At 36.6% G+C, this 17667-nt stretch overlaps 1 protein-coding gene across 5 annotated transcripts in view; it reads right to left on the reverse strand.

The window, feature by feature from the left end:
- SOX5 (SRY (sex determining region Y)-box 5) overlaps positions 1-17667 on the reverse strand; it is a 610606-nt gene that overhangs the window by 312117 nt on the left and 280822 nt on the right. For all 5 annotated transcript variants that reach the window (XM_006897210.1, XM_006897209.1, XM_006897211.1 and 2 more), the window contains 2 exons: positions 12717-12889; positions 5139-5207 (listed from right to left, as the gene is read on the reverse strand). In XM_006897210.1, the coding sequence (XP_006897272.1) occupies positions 5139-5207; positions 12717-12889 (242 nt within the window). The remainder of the gene's footprint in view (positions 1-5138; positions 5208-12716; positions 12890-17667) is intronic.

The following is a 17667-nucleotide window of genomic DNA, read 5'->3' on the forward strand; positions in this document are numbered from 1 at the left end:
AATGCTTGTTTTCCTGCATGAGGATAAAAAGAAAGTTCATCCTTAAAATTTACTTTTCCTGAGATATTTCTAAGTTTTATTTTCTATATTAATTAGCATTAAGATTAAACTAGGTATAGTAAATGGAAACAAAATGAATGTTCTATTTTTTAAGAAAAAAATCAAGGCAAAACTATTAAAGAAAAATAATGCTGAATGGGAGAAAAACGATGGCTGAAACTTCTTACTGTCTCTAAAAATTAAGATTCTCATAACAAAATGGGAATTTCTAGTAATGTGGCATTATTTCATTCACAGAGTGAATGGACCTTAAGATGTTGAAAAGAAAAGGAGAAACTTTTTAAAAAATTTGCTTTTAATCCTTGTGAGTTACAGGAATAAACTCAGTAGAAGGCTATAATCCTGTATACTCATTATAAAGAAAAATACAGATATAGTGTTCACACTAAATAGAATAATGTAATTGTAGAGCTAATGCTGTTTTTCTGAAAAACAGATAAGTGTTCATAAAAACCAGTCTTAAACAATGAAATAAAGATGTTCACGTGCAAATTCTTTTGGAATTTGTCATTTGAAAATAACAACTCTGGAGTAAAACCCAATATCTTAATCTAAGTTTAAGATAGAATTAACAGGCCATGAAGGAATTTTAAATGGCCTGGGAATTGGTGAGTTTAGGTGAGTATGTGTGCATGTATCTACAAACAGAAAATTATTCAGGCACATTTTTAATTGACATGTGCTTCAAATGGCATAAAGCTGTCTAAATGAACCTCTCCTAACAGAAAATGAATTTTTTAAAAATTAGGAAAATTATGGAACACATCATCCTTCCTATTATTTCATATATCTATCAGGTTGCAAATTTGTCCTGGTCTAACTCTTACACTATCAAACCAATCCAGCCCACGTGATCTGTCTAACTCATCTACAATATTTTATGGCTGTACAACCAGTTAGATAACTTCTGTGTTTATAACTAAAACAAATAAAAGGGCCAACTTTTAGCTGCAAATGACATAACACAGTTTTCACAATTTCTTTAATACAGTCATTGGGGATGAGTGGTTATCTAAAGTCTAGATAAACAACAATGGCACAAAACACTGAAACATAAGGAAGATGCGTAATGTAACTTGGTATGTTTACTCCTACTAGGTTTTAACATTCCATGGTTCTGAGAGGGGAAAAAAAAATTGAAGAAATTTGCCCAACTAGAAATTGTATAGCTGAGTATTTTGAAAAAGAAATACAATGTGTGATAATACTTATGCGAGTTTTTGTTTATAGATGTATATGTAAGGATCAAAAATATAATTTATAATATTTGCTATGAATTTGATTTGTCCTCTACAATAATGAGGTTGATTTTTATTTTTCTTCATTTTTGCCCAATATTTCAAAGAAAATGAGGAAGAGAAAAGGCAGAGAAAATACTAAAAAAGATAAATAAGAGAAAAAAATTTCTGTGGGGAAACAAAGGGTTTGTACTACCTTTTGAATTTTACATTTTTATAAATGCTCCTATGTTAGGCTTTCCATAAACATGTGATAAATCTTTCAGTAAATGAAATTATTTAAATATACTGTGACATTCATGAAGCATTTGAAATAATTACATTCACAACTTGTTCTGCTCTGAAACCACAATTTTAGTTAATGAATATACTAGACATTGTAATCTGCGACACAAGACATTGTATAAATGCATTCCTTTCAGATTATTTTGCTCATTACTTACTTTTTGTCTGGAACATACTTCCTGGCCTTTACCCCCACTCCCTTTTCTTTAATTTAAATGAGTATTTTATGGCTTGAACTCCTTTAGTTTCATTTAACTATACCAATGCTTAAAAAAAAAGACAAGACAGATACATATACATAATATTGCAATATCTTTCATATTACTTTCAGTGTGACTTTATTCCCTATAGGGACTATTTTTTTAATTTTATTTTTATACTATGTGAACTAGTCAACAGCTTCTAAGATATTAATTTTCATTATTATCCCAATTTCTATTAAAAGTCAGATGACACTACTTTGATTATTTTTCTACCAGTAACTACTTGTGTAAGCTTGGAAAAGTCATTCAGCTTGACTTTATTATAGCTTTCGGAATAATATGTCTCTAGGAGAGATAATTTTAAAAGATCTTTTCATAAAATAAGTAATTTTTTATCATGATATTGAAAAATTTTGAACATAAGAAAAGCCCAACTTATAAATTTTAAAACTCCATGCATGGTATATTGAAATCTGTCCATTTTAATACTTTACTGTTATAAGAGATCGTAAAATCCGTATCATGAACATAGGGGTTATAATTTTATAATAATTTAAAAAAATAGCATTTAAGATGTGAGTTTAATTTAATTAGTCAGGATATTATTTTATTAAGCTTTATAAACCTATAAAGTGGGCTTGACAAAAATGACAACTCTGTTGAACAAAGGTCTTATATCAAGAATTACACAGAAAATACCTTTTAAATGTACTGAAAACTATTTGCATACCACTGAATCAATAAATTAGCAAAACCAAGTGACTTGCAAAGGGTTAAGTTGTTAGTTATGGAACTCTAATTTAGTTACAAAAAAGAAATTGCTATGATTTAAAAAATCATGTTGTTGTTGTTGTTATGTGCCGTCGAGTCGTTTGCGACTCATAGCGGCCCTATGTTTAACAGCCCTAAACCCTGCCCTATCCTGTGCCAATCGCATTGCCTCTGACACACCTATCCCGATTACCCCAGTCACTGAATCAATCCACCTCACAGAGGGTCTCCCCCTCCTGCGCTGTCCTTCTACTCTACCCAGCATGATGTCCCTCTCCAAAGACCTGTCTCTCCTTGCAACATGTCCAAAGTATGTCAGACGAAGCCCCAGAATCCTTGTGAAGTCTTAAGAAATCAAAACCATTTTAAACATAGAGAACTTGGTGCCATCAGCAAAGCATCTTCAAAATCAATCTGCTTAGACTTAAAAACATGAAATCCAGAGTTACAACTAATGAATTTAACAACACTTTAGATATGTATATGCAGTGTTGTTGTTACTAGGTGTGCTTTACTATGATTAATTGTTGTCATGTGACATCAAGTCACCTGCAGCTCATAGCAATCTTATGTGCAATAGCACTGAACTGGGTCTATCTTAAGCCATTCTCACTGTCTACAACACACATATCAATTCTATAAACAATGGATCTGAACTTTGCTCTATTCTATGTCATCCTATCACTTGAGTCCACTGTTACAGTCACTTGTCAATCCAGTCCATCTTGTTGAGGCTCATCCTCTTTCACTGACTCTCTACCTGTCCAAGCATGATGTCCCTTTCCAAGTAATGGCACATGTGCGGTTTATAATTACAGAAAAGGAGAGCAAAAGTCCTCTGTTGGAGTGTGACACGGACTCCTGATCCTGGGGATCTATCGATCTATCTATCTATCTATCTATGTATCATCTCATGGTGACACCATGTGGCTCAGAGTAAACCACAGAATTTTCAATGGCTCTAACTCTTTAGAAGTAAATTACCAGGATTTCCTTCTGAGATGCCTACTAACGACTACCAATCTTTTTGTTAAGTACAAGAGTGTTTAACAACTTGTGCTATCATGGGGCTGCAGAATGAAAATAAAATAAACCCTAACATGACTAGATAATTTCTGTTGCTTGTCTTTTACAGTCACATTGGAACCTACCCATAGCTGACCCTCCAGGAGGTTTTCAGAAGCAGGTAACTGCATGGGAGGAGACTTTCCATCCTTCTAGGCCACCAGAGAGTCAAAACATGAGTGGGAACCAATTCCTAGCAGACCTTCCAGGGAGTTCTCAGAGGCAGTTAACCACCCAGGAAGAGAATCCCCATCCTTCTCCCATGGAGAAGCTGGTGGATTTGAACTGCATTCTTTCAGGTTTTGTAGCACAACTTCTAGCCACTAGGCCACCAGAGCTTCATACAGTCTTGGACAAAGAAATGTAATGTTCATGACTCAAATGACTCAATTAGACAAAACAGGACACATTTATTTGGTCAAAAGATAATATTAAGCACAGACAAACAATAATTTTGGTAGCTATGTGACATTTATGATATTTATACTTAGTAAAATATGCTGGATTCCAAGAGAATTTTTCCCCCTAGCCTGATTAGCCAACTGTAAACAGAATGGTCACCTCCAGGGGGAATGATAATCCCTTCAGTCAGGACTAACTGATCCAGGCATGAGATTCCTAGTTTTACAAGATAGCACAAATATGCACTCAGCATTTTCTAAGGGCTTTGACACTCTGCTAATTCTTCCATACACGATTTCATTGAAATTCCCATAAATCTCTGTGAAATAAGTACTTTTACTTTCCTCATTTTAAGAAAATGAAACCCAAGAATATTATCAAAGTGCATGCTACTACTAAGTGGAAGAGACTTTATAGCCCTGATGATGGCCTTTAAATATAATCAACCAAATAAATACAAAACAACAAAGACAACCAAAAGACATCCAACAACATCAACCGCATACAGCTCCTGCTTTCCTTATCGATTCTCCTCACCTTTACAAATTCCCCAAATAGAAAAATATGAGAGTGATAGATCTTTCAGACATGGAATGTATAGTCAGGACCAGGGGTGAAATTTGCCAAATTAAATGTCAAATCACTACTTTCTTGAACTCTCATCTTTAACATACGGAGTTCTTGATCATTAGTACAAATTTTTGCTACTGTCTCTGTAACTGAGAATCCATGTTATCTATTATCTGAAACTGTATTATCTATATTATCTGTAACTGAGAATCCATGTTATCTCCTTGCATCTAACCATAAAAGAAACTTACCTACATATTTTTACACACAAAAGTATACAGATAAATAATCCCTCTATAATAAGTACTCTCAGGAAAAAGAAAGGGAATTTTGTCATCTTGCTTAACTTATCTCCTCTCTAACTTGATAGGGTGTGTGCTAACAAACCACCAGTATCAAGATAAACATAGTATGTGGGAAGCAACATTTTGTGAATGAAGTTAGAAGTTATTTTTATTTTGAAGGCTATTTCAGCTAGGTCATATAAGGATGGGGAGGTAAACATCTTTTAATTGAAAATAGACATGAAATTATGATTTCTGACCTGGATTTGTTGCTGAAGCAAATTGATTTTGTGTTGTTGCTGCAGAAGCTGCTGCTGTTGCCTTGCAATCTGTGGAGAAATTGCATATGAAAATTTTTAAAATATATTTTAGTCCTGGAGGGAAATTACCAATGTTATATTTTGCAAAGTTTGATTTGACACTGATTAAGATGATGAAAATAGATGCGGCTATGGCTCTACAGTGCTAGCAATTCATCCTCACGGAATACCACAAGACAGTCGCCTTTCAGAATGGTTATGCTTCTTCCAGCCTACAAAAAGTGGGATATGTCAGTATGAAATGTTAGAGTTGGTGAATTCCTTTTATTGTAGTCATGGTGGCATAGAGCATAACGTATTGACCAGATAACGAAAAGAGTGGGCAATATAAATCTACCAACTGCTCCTCAGGAGACAGACAGGAAATCTCCTCCCATAAAGGTGGACAGCCTCAGAAACCTGATGAAACACTGCCATGGATTGGACCATATAATGTGGCGGGAGGTTTAGAAGAGAAGGCAGTAACTCCGATACTTTTAAAGGAAGGGTCCTTCTGCGTAGTAGGGTGGGTAATGTCCACGCAGTTCAATGTAGATGACACTGTGCTCCTTAAACCACATAAGTGAATAATTTTTAAAAAAATGGCAAAATCAGTTGTCATCACATTGACAACTATGCCAGAACAGAACTATGCTTCAAGAGTTCTCAATGGCTGATCTAACCAAAATAGACACTCAGACAGGTGACTCAAAAGAATGAGCACCTCCAATTTTCTATTAGGACAGCCTGTAAATGCTTTGCAACACTCCAGGCTTCCACTGTGTTCCTTAGTGAGGGCCCCTCTCCTCCCCCAGTAAGTAAGCCATTTCTTTCTTCCACAAATCTCTAAGCCAACTACTCCTCAAAGCAATCCATTCTCACATCTCTCAATTCTTTAGCCAAATGATTTTTACCTATGTCACCAATTATCTCTACTTTTCTAAGACTGATATAATTTTCTGGTTTTTCTTGGAGAAGAATGGCCTCATTTTTTGATGTCTCATTGGTGTTCAAACTCAAGTACTTCCCTGTGACCCCGAGCTACCTTCTTTTCTTGGCTTTTGTGACCATACTTTCCTGATCTTGCTTATCGTTCAGGCATTCCTTTTCCACCACCTTAAAGGCTCTGCCCAGACATTAAATGTTGTGGCACCACAAGGCTCAGGTTTAGACTCTTGCCTTTTCCTTCTATACCTACTACTTTCAGACATATGCTGCTAAAATCCAAAAGGCACCATCATCAAGTTGATGGCTACTCACAGTGACCCTACAACATAGACTAAAAGGTCTCCTTAGACCCCAATGCTATCTCCCATGGACCAACCTGTTGTTTCAAACTGCTGACTTTATATTAGTAGTCAAGTGCTTTAACTTTTGTGCTACCTAGACCTTAAAAAAAAGTGTCCTCTTCTCTAACCTTGACATCTGTTTTAAGCTTCAGATCCATTTATTCAACTGTGTATTTGATAGTACTTCAAACTGAATAATTTCAAAACATAACTCAGAACTTAGCCTTCCATATGGTCCTCTTAAGTGTTTTCCAACCCAGGAAATAGCACAATAATTCTCCTATTGTTTGCTTTCTTAACACTTTCTGCACTCATTTAATACTCTATAGCATGCTATGATGTTATACTATTTGTTTCTGATTGTTTGACTTTTTTTTATTACCATCTCTGTGTCTCCTAGGTGGATGTTTATAAACGGTGAGGGTAGAGCTCATGTGTATTTTGCTCATCATTTGCACTGAATCTGGCACATAAGGGGTACTGAATCAATATTTGATGAAGAATGTGTGAAAGAAGACGTGAGAGGAAAGTGTTAAGCATTTAATGTTATGGCATAGGGTATAAAATCGTGTAATAAGAAAGCAACCCTTAAATTCATCAATTTCTTACAAGTAGTCTCTAATTCTTATTCTTATAATATTGTAATCAAAATAATTTTCATTACAGAAATGTATTTCTTAATCTTTGTATCTAGATGAGAAGTCAGGAAATAATGAATATATGCGAAGTTTAGCTATATAGATCAAAGTTAAAAACTCGTTGCAGGTGGATCTACATAGATAGTTGTTTTCATTATCATTCACTCATTGCTATAAAGTTAAAACCAACTCATAGCTGACCCTATATTGGGTTTCTCAGGCTGAATCCTGCACAGGTGGAGATTGCTCATCTTTTTTTTCTTAAGAGCTGATGGAAGATTTGAACTGCCAGAGATGCGCAGCCTGTAGGCTAACAGTGTAAATCTCTACAGATTAAACTACCAGAACTCCCTTACTTCTTTTATAGAATAGGTGAAATTATGATTAGTTCAACAATTGGATTTTATCTTAGGAATTTACTTAAAAATGCCTTCATCTTTAAGGAAGATAGTATAAAAGAATTATGGTTGTTCACCCAGTATTTCTAGTAATAGTAATCATTTCATTGACATTTCCATAACTTAGCTACTTTGCACCACTCTTAACATTTTCCTTCCTCCTGCCTGGATTGGTGAGATAGTCTATTTTTTTATACCACTTCTGCTTCTACTCTTGTTCCATACAGTGTATTAGAAATCAAAACCTAAAAAGAACTTTTAAAAATATAAGTTGTGTCATGTTATTAATTTTTGGGGACTTCTCTGTCTCATTCAAAGTAAGAACAAGTGTCCATATAGTGTCTACAAAACTGAAACCTCAAATTCATTACCATTGAGTCAGAATCTACCCACAGGGGACCCTCTGGCAGATTTTCAGATACTGTAAATCACGCAGAAGGAATCTGTACACTTTCTCCCAAGGAGCAGCCGGTAGATTTGAACTACCAGAGAGAGGCATAGCCTTCGAGCTAGCAGTGCAAATTCCTGTGGTCTATACCATGAGAGCTCCCTATATATCTGTAAGAAGCTAGGTCATGTGGGTTCCTGATTCATCTCTTCCTTTTCTCCCCCTTGTCTCTCTTTTTTCACCACATTGCTTGCCAAACTACATGTATGACTCATCTGCAAAGGAGACCCTTGCCTCTGGGCCTTTGCACTTGCTTTTCTCTCCAACTTTTTCTAGATAGTTACACAGCTCACTCTTTTTCACCTCTTACACACTATTGATGATAAAAAAAAATGTTGCCTTATCAATGAGTTTTCCTCTGAGCATGTTTAATAAAATAGTCTGTCTCACTACTTGGCTCCCTCCCCAGTATCCTGCTTTGTTTTTACCCTAATACTTATAAACATACAGCAGTTCACATGCTTTCTGATTCATTGTCTATCTCCCCCAACTAGAATTCAATAAATGAACGATGTTTATCTGTCTTTTTCTCTGCTGTATCCCCAGCAACCAGAACAGAGCCTGGCTCAGTAAATATTTGTTGAATAGATACACATGGAATGGAGTTAAGGGTCTGGTGGAAAAAAACGCATCAATAAAAAGTGCATTAGAGTATTGGGTTTCACAGAGTAGGGGAACTCCACACTGCATAGGGAATGCTGGGAAGAAGTTTACCAAGACAAACCTGACCAGAGTTTTAAAGAATAAATATTAAATGTCCTTCACAGAGTTCTCTACGTCCTGACAAAAATACCAGAGGATATATGAGTGGTGACTATATACTTCTTTGTCTGTTTGTAGCACAGTTACTAACTGAAACCTTGGCTTATAACTCAAAGGCTGATGGTTCTAACACAGCCAGTCACTATATAGGACAAGATTTGGCAACCTGCTTATGTCCAGAAAGATTATAGCCAAGTAAAACCCTGTTGGCAGTTCTATTCTATCACGTGGGGCCACTATGAACTGCAAACAATCAACAGTACCTCTCAACAACAAAAACATGACCACTATAGTCTACCTTTGATGGAGTAAATATGAGAGAACAGAACTGACTCTAGAAAACTGACCTGCTCCCTTCCCAAAGGATCTTTTAGGATGTGCTGTAGGTGTCATTGCTAAGCATCTCTTCAAATCTGGGGAGAAACTCTGGAAGACTTTCTGAAGTCTCTAAAGTTCCAAAGAGAATGTCAGAGCTCACTGGAAAGTTAAAATAAATTCTAGAATCCTCTGGCAATATTCAAGGAGAGGTCAGGATGTCAAAGAGAAAGGATAAGAGGCCTTCTCTCCAATACAGGTTGTACAGATTTATCAAGACAAGCCCGTCTTCAAACACAACCAAGTAGGGAGTCTCTTCAAAGAAGATATTTCTATCTGAAGGTGCATTTTCAGAGACTCCTAGAACTTTCTAGAATTTAGATGTTTGAAAACTTTGAGACTTAAGAAAATAAGTAGTCTTTTAAAAGAGACAGGCAAGTCCTCTGTATTCAGTTATAGGAGTAAAACGAGCACAGTCACCTACTAACCATTTCCACTGGAATCAACTCATAGCTGACCCACTACTGGCTTTTCTGAGGTTGTAAGGTCTATCATACCATTAAGAAAAAGGATAAAACATTTCAATAAAAAGAAAAATGTCATCTTTCAAGTAGAAATGACTCAACAAGTTAGGGAAAGTAAACAAAAAGAAAAAAAAAGGCCATAAATCCGATTCATTTTGAGCATTTATATCTTTCAGCTCCCTTCTTTATACCTTTGACAACTGCTTAAGGGTTAATTACTACTGTTATTGTTACTTTTTGGTATCATTCAATTGGTTTTGACTTACAGTACCCCACATGCAATGGAGCAGAATTCTGTTGGTCCTGTGGCATTATCATAGTCATTGTGTCTGAGCCTTTGTTGCTACCATTATTTTAATTTTACTCGTTTTCACTTATGCTCTACTCTGCTGAGCATGGTTTCTACAAGGAATTGGTCTCTCCTTAAAAAAAAAAATTCCAGAGGGAGCTCTGGTGGCCTAGCAATACGAAGCTGCACTGCAATCCCAGAGGTATGTGGTTCGAATCCACTAGATGCTCTGCTGGGGGAGGCGGGGCAATCTCCTTCTCTAACAGGCAGATCCAATTTGACAGTACACACACATAAAACAATAAATTTTTAAAAAAATTTTCAAAGTATTTTAGACAAAGTCTTGTCAATGCCACTGCTAAAGAGTATATACTGTACAAAGAAAGACATTTTTCATTCTTTTAACAGTCCATGATATAGCCAATATTCTCAGTCATCACCATAATTCATGGATACCAGTCAAGGATGTTTATAGACATAAATACTTGCTGTTGTATATCATGGTATCAGTTCTGCCTCACAGTGGTATTATAAGACAGAGTAAAAACATGGATTTATGGTTTCTAATGCAGTACTTTTATGGAAGCAGATTGCTAGATCTTTTTTTCCTGTGGAGCTGTCGGTCAAACTTCTGACCTTTTGGTTAACAGCCAAACAGTGAAATACCGCTATCAGAATGACACGTAGATACATCTTTGACGAACTAGTGGTGTGGTGATGAACTGAACACACAGTATGTGACATAAAGGATTTACCCCAAGAAAACACTGCCTTTTGTACACATACACTGAACCTACTGAACCCTATAACTTCCCTTCAAATTTCTGCCAACTTTCTACAGATTTTATGTGTTGCTCCCATTTTCTTATTGTATTTGCCAGTTTTTATATGATTCCTGCTCTTAAAACTCTATAGCAGCAACACTCCTATAGGCCAAAAATGAGAAATTTAATGACTAATCTGACAGTTTCCAATTGGTGTGTGTCTGCAGCATTTCAAAGCAACTCAAATGCATACCATTAATTTGGAACTGACTTCTAGGGGACCCCTTCTGTGGGTTTTCTGAGACCTCGGGTTTCACACTGGAGTAGACCACTCATAATTCTCCTATGAATCATCTTATGGATTGAGACCACTTTTAGGTGCTACCTTTGTGTTAGGAGTTCAATTCTCCACAAACAATGCCACCCAGAGATCTCCCTTCTACAGCATTTAATGCTCTTCTATTCCTCAAATCTTCCTCTTCTCTGCAGTTCTGTGACATCACACTTCTCTAGCTACTTCTGTACCACTGAGCACTTCTGGATGCACTCACTTTCCTCCCTCTATTGTTATATGTCAGGATCTCCCAGAGCTCTACTCTTACTCCATTCCCATTTTCCCATGACATTCCAATACTGCTTTAAGTCCCAATAATCTACTCATTCTCTGAGAAACACCCAGACCCCAAATAATAATATGACTGTTTTGTTGTTGTTGTTGTTACTTAGGTCTGAGCTCAATTGCTGTAACCTCAGGAAGATGTAACCAATCTTCCACTGTAAGAAAACACTCCCTCATCATAATGGATGTTTATCACATTACTTTTTAAAAATGTCTTCTACGTCTTTACCACTATCTGAAATTATTTGAATTCTTCTGCTCCTTTGTTAATCATCCCTCTCTTGTTCCATGAGCATTTAGGGGACCTAAATCCTGTCTGTCCTGCTGGTTATGTAAGGAAGCCTCAGAAATCACTTAGCACACGGCTTAGTAAGCACAAAGTGCTCAATTACTATTTCTTGACTCAATGAATGACCCATATCGTCTCCAATGGCCTAAATTATCACTTCTGTGACTATCTCTCATGGCCATCAAGTCAGAAGCAACTCACAGCTGACCCTCTCGGGAGTTTTGGAGGCTATAAATTGCACAGGAGGTAACTGCCACCCTTCTCACAGGGAGCTTCTGGGATTTTCAATCACCAGAGAAGTACAGCCTTTTTGTTAGCAGTGTGACTTCCTGTAGACTGTGCCATAAGAGCTCCTCTATATAGCCAGGAAATTTGGATCAATAATCCTTCCTTCAAGGTGCTGCCTGTTATTTCTGTTATTATAACAGGCCTCTAACTCAACATGCATAAAACCATCTTCTTTTCCACATTCTTCCTATTTGCTCTCCTGATTTTCTGTTGATGGTACCAACACTTTGTCTATGTCTCATGCTTATAAACTTTCCTCTCCCTTTTCTGCCCTCAAAAAATTCTACGTAACAGTCACTTTTCCCATTTCGTATTCTCACTTCTTATTTTAGACTACATTATAGCTTCCTAACTGAATGCCTTGCCCCATAATTAGAAATTCACTTCACTTGTTGAATCTATCCTCCAGAATCCTCCTCAAATCTCACTAGTTTTATGAAACTGTATACAACTTTTGTCAATGGAAATGTTCTTTTGACTCCATGGTTCTTTTGTGCACTTTGCTAACTATGAATTGTACCTTACTTCTGCCTTACTTCCTGCCAAAGTAGTTAATAAACTAAAGGTCAGAGTTTTTAATTTTTTTTTATTTTCTTTTTTTGTTTATTTTGGGTAAAGGATATTCTTATTCATGGTTGTGTGCCTAAGACTATTGTTGTGTCCCACTGAGCTGGAACTGACTCATAGCTAACCCACCAGGGGTTTCAGAGGAAGCAAAGGGCATGGAAAGAGGCTGTCCATCTCTCTCCCCCAGAGGAGCTGGAGGAGTCAAACCATGTACCTTCATGTTGGCTGTGCAATGCCTTATCACAAAGCCACGAAACCTCCCTGTACCTAGGATAGTGTTGTATGAATGTCAGGTAAAACAGCGCTTAATTGCAAGTTAAAATAGTTTGCATTTGAAGTTCTTATTTACCTGTTCCTGTTGCTGCTTGGCCAGCTCCATTTGCTGGCGCTGCTTCTCAATCTGAGAGGCAGCCAATTTCTTCTGCTCATCATGGGCGGCCAGTAACTGCTCTCGTAGACTGGTCAGTTGGTTGATCATACCCATGAGTTGCCTCTCTTTCTCAGCTAGGCTCTCGGGAGTCCCTGGAATGAATATGATGAGAAATCATGTAAGAAAAAAGAAATGAGAACAAAGTATTGGATGACAATAGCTTTGCTGTTTATAGTTGTTGTTGTTGATTGCCTTTGAATAGAGCACGACTCATAGCGACCCTACGAACAAAAGGCCGGAAGCCCCTCTACAACTACCAACATTTATCAAAGTTCATAGAGTTTCCGGAGGCATGTTATTTAGGAAGTGGATGCCACTCCTGCTTCCAATATAGTACTACTCCAAATATAAAGTTCAGAACATACACACATGCATACACATGACTCCTTACTTTCTTCAGAATTTTTCATTCATTAGTAAAAGTGACAGCTGTTTACCCTTCATAAAATAAAAAAATGAGAAAACACTGTTTAGTTTTATTTTTTAAATGACAAATAAAACCCTGTGATTTTTTCTTTCATTTTACATGTAAATGACCATTGGTGGCTGAGTACTATTTCAGTGTTCTACATTAGAGCCTAACAGCAATAATAATAATAATAATAATAAAATCTATGGTATACTTCTTAGCAGCTAGTAGTTTTTAATTTAATTAAAATTATAAGACAAAAATAACTTTAATGATAATTAGTACATAAAAGATTAAGGCATACTTAATAATGGTATGATTCTTCTTTATTGAAAAGAGAATACTGAAGAATCAGTACTAAATGACCTTACGCTAAATGAGGCAAAATAATCAGTTCAGTCAATCAAGTTTTAGACTGTTTTCCCATATGCCGCTCAGGAGCTCTCGTCATAAACAAAATATCATTAACTGGGGAAATATTCCATTTTGAGAATACAAGTTTAGTCTAACACAAACGAGTTAAATGTGACTGGCAAATTAACAGATCACATTGTGGACACCTGAGATTATATATGGCGCTAAAATCTGGAGACGTAATGGTAATTATTTAAATTGGGTAGTATGCTAAAATATTTAAAACATGTCAGTGAATCTTCTTAGGTTAAAATAATTATTTGATGCCCAAGAAATGTGAATTAACAGCAACAGAAGCTGTATTGCTTCTAATTGCTCTTTTAAAACTCATTGGATAGACAAACTTCCTATGGTAAAGTACCACAGCAGTAAGAGAGAATATACTTTTTAATTACAATTTTCATTTCAAATATAAGACACTGAGCACTATTTTGATAATGGATTTGCCACCTGTATATGTAATTAGAAGAATCTGTTATAACTCAATCACCCTTCTCAATCCATTGCATTTCTTCCTGCCAATTTATCCTGAAAAATTATAGGCCTTTTTTTTGAAGTTATAGCTATAGATAGTGGCTTATAACTTTCATGTACTCATTTGGCATGGAAATCAATTTTCAAAGGTATTTGACATAGACTAGAGAATTAAATCAAGGAGGAAAGTCCTTTGTACACAAACTAATGCAGGAAAATCATGTCTTATCCTCCTTATTAACGACACCAACCCACACTCAGGAAGATGTGCAGTAAATATTTGCTGATAATTTATTATTCCTCAAATATCTGTATTTTACCATTAAGAGAGGAATATTTACTATAAAAATGAATTGTTGTTGATTGCTTTCAAGTCAAGCATGACTCTTAAAGACCCTAAGAACAAAAGGCCTGAAGCCCTTTTACAACTATCAACATTTATCAAAGTTCATAGAGTTTCCGAAGGCATGTTGTTTAGGAAGTTGATGCCACTCCTGCTTTTAAACCCATCATAGTATATTATTGTTGTTATGTGTTGTTGAATCTCCTGTGTGCAGCAGCTCTGAACCCTTCCCTGTCCTGAGTCAGTCTCACTAACTCCAATACACCAACCTCCACTGCCCCAATTACTGTATCAATCCATCTCATCTGGTGTCTTCCTCTCCTGCGCTGTCCATCCACCCTTCCGAATATGACATCCTTCTCTAGGGTCCTATCTCTCCTGGCCATGTGCCCAAAGTAAGTGAGGCAGAGTTTCAAAATCCTCGCCTCCAAGGAGAGACTTCTTTTCACCCTCTCCCAGACAAACTTATTTGTTTTCCTGGGAGTCCTTGGTACATTCAAGACTCTTCTCCAGCACTACAACTTGAAGGCATCTGTTCTGTCATCCTTAGTCATTCATTGTCCAACTATGTGAAGCATAACAAGTGATTGTGAAGACCATGGCCTGGATTAGGCTCATCTTTATATCTAGACTGATATCATTGCTCTTCAGCACTCTAGAGAGGTCCATGATAGCAGATTTTCCCAATGCAATTCATTTTTTTATTTCATGACTGCTGGTGGTAGGAGAGTTGATGTGGATCTGAGCAAGTTATAATTGCTAACAACTTCAATCTCTTCTCCATCTATTATGGTGCTGCCAATTGGCCTAGTGATAAGAATCTTTGTCTTCTTGATGTTGAGCTTCAATCCATATTGAAGACTACAGTCTTTGACCCTTTGCAGCAAGTGCTTCAGGTCTTCTTTCGTTTCAGCAAGCAACATTGTGTCATCTGCATATTGTAGGTTTTTAATGAATCTTCCTCCGATCTTGATGCCACATTCCTCCTTATAAAGCCCTGTTTCCTGAATGATCTGTCCTGTACACAGACTGAAAAGGTACAGGGAGATGATGTATCCCTGATACACTCCTTTCCTAATTTTAAACCATGCAGTGTTTCCTTGCTCTGTTCTGAGGACTGCTTCTTGGTTCATGTATAGGTTTTGTAAAAGCACAATCAAGTGTTCTGAGATTCCCATTTTCCTCAAGGTTAGCCACAATTTATTGTGATTCACACAGTCAAATTTGCACAGTCAATGAAATAAAAACAGACATTCTTCTGATACTATCTGCTTTCTGCCAAGATCCATCTGATACTGACAACAATGTCCCTAGTGCCATGACCTCTTATCAACCCAGCCTGTATTGGTAGTAGTTCTCTTTCAATGCACTATTCAAGTCTTTTCTGGATAATCTTCAGGAGAATTTTAATTTCTGCCATAAAGCAGCTCATGGATTCAAATAATGTACCTCTGAGTGAGCAGCTCAAATTTTTACCACTAAGCCACTAGAGCGCCCTACTATAATTAAACCTCGGTATTGAAAGATTTTAAAATATACTACCTCAATGCTAGTTGCACAAACAGAATTCCCCAGGCCCCACTGGTAATGAAAACCAATAGTCTCCAGATACAGTCAAAATTGCACTGAAGAAGTGAAATAATTCCAGAATGAGAATCATTTTATGTACACAAAACTACACCATTGGTTTTTCTTTCATTCATTTGATATATATTTATAGAACAATTTCTATTCTACATAACAGGAATAGTATAACAGTGTCCCAAACAGAAGAGGCCTTCTTCTTCATGGAATCCAAATTTAAACAGAAGACTTCTTTTTCAGTTATCGAAAGTTTCCAGAGAATAACTTAAATGGCAACTCCACATTGAGTCTCCCTTGAACAATGAAATTACAGAAGATACCACTTCACTGTCTATCACATCAATAATAAAGTTGAAGCTGCCTTTAGAGTAAACTTTGGTAGTTGACAAGAAGCCTCTAATCATTGTTACTCCAAGGCCTAATGGATAAAACCTTAAAGACATGCTGAGCAAAAGTCAGCTACATGCCCTGGGTCGGCATCTATGTACGACTGCCAAGGGTATACATCTAGCATTCAGCTTCACTGAATCCCTGCTTTTGTAAATTAGTATTTTGATTTTTTTTAATTAACTACTGCTGGAGGCGTCCCAATTTCTGCTCAGAATAAAGGCAGATATATGACCATGAAAAAAGATTCAGCTACAAAAAAGATATATACTTCTTACATTAAGTGCAAAGTGTGTAATGACCAAATATTAGTGTTTACTAAGGCTAAGACACATTCTTCTGATACTCTCTGCTTTCAGCCAAGATCCATCTTCCATTGGCAATGATGTTCCTAGAGCCACAGCCTCTTCTAAACCCAGTTTGTAATTCTGGAAGTTCTCTGTCAATGTCAACTGTTCCAGTTGTTTTTTTTAAATAATATTCAGTAAGATTTTGCTTGCATGTTGTATTAGTGATATTGTTCAATTATTACCAGATTCTGTTGGATCACCGTTCATGAGAATGAGAATAAATAGGGGTCTTCCAGTCCAGGCAGCTGTCTTCCCCAAATTTCTGGTGAGCGTGTCTATACAGAAGAATGTCTATTTGTGCCTTATTTACTAGGCAAAGGCATTTGACTGTGTGGATCACAACTAACTGTGACTAATATTGAGAAGAATGGAAATCCCAGAACACTTGACTGTACTAAATTGAAACCTAAAGTCAGATAAGGAAGCAATCGTAAAAATACCACAAGGAAAGACTGCTAGTTCAAAAAAAAAGGAAAAAAAAATGCTTCAGGAATGTGTCCTTTCTCCATACTTTTCCAGACTTAAGAGATTATTAGGGAGGCTTGACTTTATGAAGAAGAATGTGACATCAGGACTGGAGGAAAACTCATCAACAACCTGCATTACCTGTTAAAAATGTGGAAAGCCTGAAGCATTTACTGCAGAAGGTCAAGAACAGTAGTTTGCAATATAGATTGAAGTTCAACATCAAGAAAAAAAAGATGCTAACCACTGGATGCGTTGGCAGCATTATGATAGATGGAGAAGAGATTGAGATTGTTAGCAATTTCAACTTGCTTGGTTCCACAAGTAACACTCTTGGCATCAGCAGTCAGGAAATCAAAAGACTAATTTGTTTGTTGTTGTTGTTGTTATGGGCCGTCGAGTCGCCTGCGACTCATAGCGACCCTATGTACAACAGCCCTAAAC

Source organism: Elephantulus edwardii, unplaced genomic scaffold (genome assembly GCF_000299155.1).
Source record: "Elephantulus edwardii isolate Elephantulus edwardi_28Jun2011 unplaced genomic scaffold, EleEdw1.0 scaffold00206, whole genome shotgun sequence".
NCBI classification, from domain to species: Eukaryota; Metazoa; Chordata; class Mammalia; order Macroscelidea; family Macroscelididae; genus Elephantulus; species Elephantulus edwardii.